Source organism: Tetrao urogallus, assembly GCF_951394365.1.
Source record: "Tetrao urogallus genome assembly, chromosome: 12".
Classification (NCBI taxonomy): Eukaryota; Metazoa; Chordata; class Aves; order Galliformes; family Phasianidae; genus Tetrao; species Tetrao urogallus.
Window position 1 is genome coordinate 11,807,756 of NC_136825.1, and position 7,148 is coordinate 11,814,903.

At 43.4% G+C, this 7,148-nt stretch overlaps 1 protein-coding gene across 1 annotated transcript; it reads left to right on the forward strand.

The window, feature by feature from the left end:
* Positions 1 to 1,652: 1,652 nt before the first annotated feature.
* On the forward strand, positions 1,653 to 4,930 carry UQCRFS1 (ubiquinol-cytochrome c reductase, Rieske iron-sulfur polypeptide 1; the record flags this gene model as incomplete). Its single annotated transcript, XM_079541432.1, has 2 exons — positions 1,653 to 1,860; positions 4,158 to 4,930. 2 exons carry the CDS (start codon positions 1,653 to 1,655, stop codon positions 4,766 to 4,768), a joined length of 819 nt encoding a protein of 272 aa, XP_079397558.1. The 3' UTR covers positions 4,769 to 4,930.
* Positions 4,931 to 7,148: the final 2,218 nt, after the last annotated feature.

The following is a 7,148-nucleotide window of genomic DNA, read 5'->3' on the forward strand; positions in this document are numbered from 1 at the left end:
GGTCTTAGAAGAACTTCATTTTAGCCTATTATTACTAATGTGGTTCTGATCAAGTATTTATTATAATTATGATACCTTTGTAATCTGATAGAGAACTGAAAATAAGCTCATGTTTCTGTAGGTCTTTTCCTGTGAAATGATGTTTCTAACACTTGTTCTGTTAAAATAGCAGACATATGGATCCTTTCTAATTTTCTCTTTCCTATTTGAAAATCGTTTATTTCCACTTGTACATTGATCCACAGCCCCAGTGGTTTCTAAATATTATCTTTCCTCCAAAATAATACTACATTGTTCTGTAATTGCTATTTCACAACTAACTACAGTTACCAACAGTACAGTGCATTTAGCTGGCTAAATCATTATATACCTAGGCTTCGATGTGAAAAACTTGCTGGGAAAGAAATAAATTATAGATCAATACTACTGGAACAGGAATGATCCATCCCACTTAATTAGAAGAACCATATTTCAGTACATTTCAGACACCAGATAAAAAGACTCAGTGAATTACATATATGAAAAAGTCACACCCTTGCATAAATCTCAGTAGAGCCAGTCCCTAAACTACCAGTCCACCCAGACAGTTTTTAAAATGCACAATCATAAAGTAATTTAGCCATAGCATCATTAGCAACAGCAGAATTTCTGAACAGAATCTCCTGATCAGGCCAGTATGAAATGCTAAAACTTCACAGCCTTACATGAATATTTCAGGTTGGATATGAGGAAAATTTTCTTCTCAGAGAGTGGTACAGCACTGGAACAGACTGCCCAACAAGGTGGTGGAATCACCTTCCCTGGAGGCTTTCAAGAAGGGGGCAGATGTGGCACTGAGGACACGGTTAGCAGGCATGGTGGGGATGGGTTGATGGTTGGAGAAGATGATCTTCATGGCCTTTTCCAACCTTAACGATCTGTGATGCTATGAATGGACCCTGTAGGCTAGGTGAGAAACTGCAGTTTGAGTTCTAGAAATGGTTTAGCTCAGATCTCTTCTTAACTTATCTCTGTATGAAGTTTTTTTGGAATTTGGGAACATTTTACAAGCTTGAACTGGGGAAGAGACATGGCCAGAGCAGGGGTGCACCTACCAGCACCCTCACACAGAGTTTGAGCTGAATCTCGTGACTGGAAGCTGCGACGCCTCAAGTTCAAGGTTGGTGCTATAAACAGAACCAGCCCGAGTGAAGGTGAAAATGGGATTCCTGTGCCTCCATCCCAGCTCATCTTACAAGGGCAGTCTGGGATCTGAGGAGGGAAAAGTATTTCCAGCAATCGCTTCGGGTTAATTATCACAATTCCGGGGAGCACACGATAATCCCTAAAGAGAAAACGCTGTGGCTGTGTACGTGTCTGCCAACGTGCCCCACCGCCTACACACCGCACCAGAGCCACCCAGCCCAGCTCACAGCCCGCAGCTCCACGGGCAGCAGCAGCACCACAACCCTCCCGCCCCCCCTCAGCGCCCAGCAGGGCGGGGCCCCAGCCCGCCCTCGGCACGCGCCCCCTCTCAGGGCTATGACGTCCGTTTGCTGCGACCCTGCGGCGCCGCACTGACGTCATCGCGCCCGTCCGCCCGCGGGTGACGTCAGCGCGCAGCCGCACCCGCCGGGAAGGTCGCGGCGGTGACCGGCGCTCCCGCACCCGCCATGTTGTCCGTGGCCGCCCGCTCCGGGCCCTTCGCGCCCTACCTGTCGGCCGCGGTGCACGCCGTGCCCGGTTCGCTCAAGGCGCTGGCACCGGCGGCGCTGCAGACCGAGAAGGTGGTGCTGGACCTGAAGCGACCGCTGCTGTGCCGGGAGTCGATGAGCGGCCGCTCGGCGCGGGGGGATTTCGTCGCCGGCGCCAGCCTCAACGGTGCGAGCCGGGCCCGACGCCCTGGGGGTGGCACCGGGGCGGGGAGGGCGCGGCGGGCGGGAGCCGGGAGCCGGGCCCGGGGCTGGACGGGGGGCGGCAGCCGGCGCCGCTGCTCCCTCGCCCTCTTTCCGTCCCTGCGGGCGCCTTCGGGCCGGGCCGTGAGGTTTGCTGCGTCCTGCAGGCAGTGCTGGGCTCCCAGCTGCGGGTGATGCATGTTTACTGCTGCAGAGCTAAGAGCGTTGAAGGCTTGCTCCTTTTTGATGACTCTTAAACGGGTATTTGTTCTGCTTTTGGGGAGATACAGGAAAACTGTATCATACAATACGGCTTTTACCCTTTAAGTGACGTAGATCAGAGATCTGAGAGCAGATGTGCTTTTCAGCTGCATGAGAAGAGTTGTAAGAAAGAAAGTGGAGCAGTCACTGTTTTCTCCCCCCTGTTCTCAAGGTGTGAGCCAGATCAAGTCACTCAGTAGTTCTTGCAGAGTCTGCCTAGGGCCAAAGAAGGACAGTGACTCTCAGCAAGGCATGCACTGCCAAGTCCCTTATTCCTACAGCTCTATGTCTCTGTCTTTTCATCACTTGGCTACTGCATCTTTTCACGTGCTCAGTGCAATGGAAGTAGTTTGCTGACAGGCATATCCACCAACAAATGGGACACCCAGGTCCTGGCCTCAAGGTGTATCTGACAGCAGCCAGTTAGGCAAGGCTTCAAGACTGCCTAATGCTATGTATTTTATATATTAAGGGACGTGATGTTGCCCACACAACAAAAGCAGCAGCCTTTTGGAATGCAGACTGCATGTTTACAGCAGGACATCTAGTCTGAAGTACATGCCCTGATGGCAGTGATCTGTGTTAGGCCTAAATAGGCACATCAGGGAACGAAGGATCTGCAGTCATTGTGGACTGAGTATGAAATGGAAACATTTCTGAAATGTTACTTTAGTCCCGAAATGAAAAATCTTTTGTCCCCACTGTATATACCACTTTAAACGAAGCATGAAGAATACATACAAGTACATACAAGCAGTATGTACTGGAATGAAAATAAGCTTCCTTCTGATGGTGGGCACGTAGCAACAGTTAGCATCTTACTAACCGTCAACTGTAAAGGACACATCCAGATATAAGTTCTACAGATCTATCATTAATGTAATTGACATGTAGTCTTATTCATAGCTTCAATTAGTATTATTCAATGAGAAGTGTAGCAGAGAATTTTCAAAGTAGGTGAATTATAATGCCTGCTAGCTTGCTACTAAATGAGAAATGTCTTCACACTGAAATGAGTAGTTTGCTTTCGTAGAATTTTCAATTTCAGTTTAAGAGTAAATACTTTTTCTTTCCTGAGTAAATTGTAAATAAATGCAAATATTTCCCCGTTAGATCTTATTTTGAGTACTTCAATAGAATGCTTTCTACTAACCTATTAACTTTGTGTCAACTGCTAGAAAAAATTAAGACTAAACAGGTTTTGCCAACTAACAGACTGCATTTTGGCAAGTCATGTCCTTAGCATGTTCTTTCTTTTCTTTTGTGTTGAGGGAGGTAGCTTTCATGTGCTGGAGAAACTAATAGGCTCCCCTTACTTAGCAGCCACATCTTGTCAGGTCAGCACATGGCTTCAAGTGAGAATCTCACAAAGTTTGGGAACTGGATATTTACTAAATTTTTTCCTAAATCCTTTTATGAAACATGTCTGCAAATAGAAGACCGGAGTTTGAAAGGTTTAAAAATCATTTCCTGGGGCAGTTAGCTTTGATGTCAGTTTTAAGTTCTATAAAGGAGGGTGTCTGATCTGGTATTTTTAATCTTTAAAATGTTTAGCCAGACACTTAAGATTGTTAAGGGCATAGAGGTTACTTAAGTCAAAGGAGATAAAATTTGTTCAAACCACTTTTTTTCAAGGAAACATCAGAACAGAAAGCATGTCTGACTTGTGTCAGCTAGCTATAAGTGTCACTTGTATTCTGCAGCATTTCTGCCTTGAAATTTCCAACAGATCACTTCAAACCCAGAACTTTTTGCAGGTCTTTCTATACCCTTATTAGGCTTCATTCAGTTTTCACAGATAAAGTGGAATGACTCACCAACCTTGCTCATCTACTAAAAACACCTTCTAATAAGTATTATTTTACAAGGTAAAATTGAAATGTATTATTAGAGGAATGCAACCAAGACTCTGGAATAACGTACCCATCATTCATAGAACATGATTTAGAAAAGCCTAATATAAAATACATCCTAATACATTTTGAATGAAAGAGTTGCCATTTCCTGTTATTTTTCTTGCAGCGCCTGCCAGTGTGCGGTATGTCCACAACGATGTCGCGGTCCCTGACTTCTCTGCCTATCGCCGTGAAGGTGTGCTAGATGCCACAACGTCCTCTCAGAGTAGCAGTGAAGAAAGAAAAGGGTTTTCCTACTTGGTGACTGCAACAGCATGCGTAGCTAGCGCATATGTTGCTAAGAATGTTGTCACCCAGTTTGTTTCCAGCCTCAGTGCTTCTGCTGACGTGCTAGCATTGTCAAAGATTGAGATCAAGCTATCTGACATTCCAGAAGGCAAAAACATGGCTTTCAAGTGGAGAGGAAAACCCCTGTTTGTGCGTCACAGAACCCAAGCAGAGATTAATCAGGAGGCAGAAGTTGATGTGTCTAAGCTGAGAGACCCACAGCACGATTTAGACAGAGTAAAGAAACCGGAGTGGGTCATATTAGTAGGAGTCTGCACTCATCTTGGCTGTGTACCAATTGCTAACTCTGGAGATTTTGGTGGTTATTACTGCCCTTGCCATGGGTCCCATTATGATGCCTCTGGCAGAATCAGGAAAGGTCCTGCTCCCTATAACCTGGAGGTTCCAACCTACCAGTTTGTGGGTGATGATTTAGTTATTGTTGGCTGAATGACAAAGTGCTCGCTCGCTTTCATGTTCTGGTGAATGTATTCGTAAAAAGGTTAACTGATATTCTGGAATACTGTCAAACAGGAAGATCCTAAAAATACATTAGCTTCATCCTCAACCAGAAGTATGTTTGAATACTTCCTTGTGTTCAATTTTAATAAAAACTTGAAGTGAGCACTTGTTCCCGACTTAAGAGAATGTGTATTTGTTTGTATACTGAGTCAAAGAGACTCTACAGCATACAGAAAATACGTTTATGCAGCCCTGCTGAAAGGAGGCATACTTAACACAGGCAGTGAACACAACCAAGCTTTCTCTGTACCACGTTTTCATTATTTGTATTTAAGTTTTGCTGCGCTATGGGAAGAAACTCCTTTTAAAAACTCGCAGCAGACTTAAAACGTGTTTGGAGTGTAGAATTATATTAAATGCAATCCTTTAATTTCCAGTGTATTTTTATGTTTCTATGTTTTCAAGGGAAATGAAAGAAAAAGTACACAAAAAAGAACCTGGGAAAAAATAGTTTACATTGTTCAAAAGCGGCTGGTAACTACTTCTCTGCTAGGGAAGCAATGTGATTTTATGATGATGAGGACAAAATGTAAACATGACATAGCGGAATTACACTTCACATACTAATTACAGTGTAGAAACCTAAATGTTTGATCAGTTACTTAGGACACTGGAACATCTATGACAGTTTTCCAATAGAAATAATTTGAGAAAGAAGCAAAAAGGGAAATTCAGGTTGTACACAGCGTTGCACAATAAATCATGGGAACCACTCAGTTTGGACAAATCTCCAAGGTAAACATAGCAAAAGGTTGATATATAATCAAAGAGATTTTAGGACTCAAATGATTTGTGTAAAAATGAGCTTAATACAGGCTAAAACTTTGAAGCCTCTCTTATTTCAATGCAGATTCTGAATCTATGGAAAAACAAATGCAGCCCGAAACCAGTAGGTTTTTTTACCAGCACTGGTCTTGCCAATTGGTCTGGCAGTTTCTCACAAGTGAACACAATGAAATCTTGAAGAGTTCTGGCACAGCAGACTTAAATGCTCATACATAAAACTACTTGTACAGGAAAAGCTGCTACTTATTTCAAACTTACTCAGTGGCAACCGACCTACCACTAGTGTAGCACCACTGCATGGCACACGTGAGGATAAATCAGCTTTTGCTATAACCATGAGATGCAGTACCTTTTTTCCACTTTAAGTGTTGCTTCCTGGGCCATGCAGATGTGATAGTTGCCCTCCTCTCTTTGATTAAAGGCTTTGTTCTCTTCACAGTTGCAAAAAGGTCACTTATGATGAGACAAGCATGCACTGGAAAAGAATGGGGTTTTATAAGAATCCGAGAAATAAAGAGTTTTTTAAAATCTCCAGAATCTCACATATAGAATCTCACAATTTGGGTACAAAATAAAAAATAAAAATAAAAACAACACAAATTTTCATTTGAATACACTATAACACTTCATAGAGGTTGTGGAGTATCCATGGAGATGCTCAAATCGAACCAGTCAGAATCCCAGGCTGCAATGCTTTGGGCAAGAGGGTTGGACTAGAACATCTCACCCTCTGCTTTCCAACCTCAGCGACCGATTTGCAAGGAGTAATGTGCAGTTACTGATGTGGTTTGTCAGATGGCCCAAACTCCTGACTGGAGCAATGCAGCTCAAACAGCGACAAACCTCCCTGCAGTGATGTGCTCATGGCCACAAGTTCCTAACTACCTTCTGGGCTGACAGTGGTAACTTTGCCCTTCTCATGGCTACCGTACCCCATGTAGATGGAAGAACAAGTGTCCCAGTACACAGAAAAATACTGATAAATTTTACGAATTTCTGGGGAAATATTCATTGTATTTACTAGAAGCAATGTTTTGCTAGCTTTGCTGCTTCTACATATTTCCATTTTGACATCCTCTTCAGTAATGGCCGTAGCAGGGCTTTCTGTTCCTAAAAGTACACATCTAGTGTGTAAGCACCTTGAGGAACTGCAACGTCACACAGGAACCACAGCACAAGCAGGGATAGCACACACATATCTCCTGCCCTTTCCCCTGCAAGCAGGTAATTCAACCCAGTGCAACATCAGCACCAAACAAGGAGGAAACAGCTTCCAAGAACTATTTTTGTACAAAACAGTCTGCTGCACATCGGCAATGATTTATCATTATTTTGCCATTTTAATAACTACTGTATAATTATCAATTAGTTTCTATTCTTGATGAAAATGTTTAAAGTGTTTTTGTTTTTAAGAAAAATACAAGAGCTTTCATGCACTAAATAAAGCAGCGGGAGAACACTTCTGTGTAATTGAAATGCTTTGTCATTACATGATGTCACATGAAGCCCACAAGAAAATATC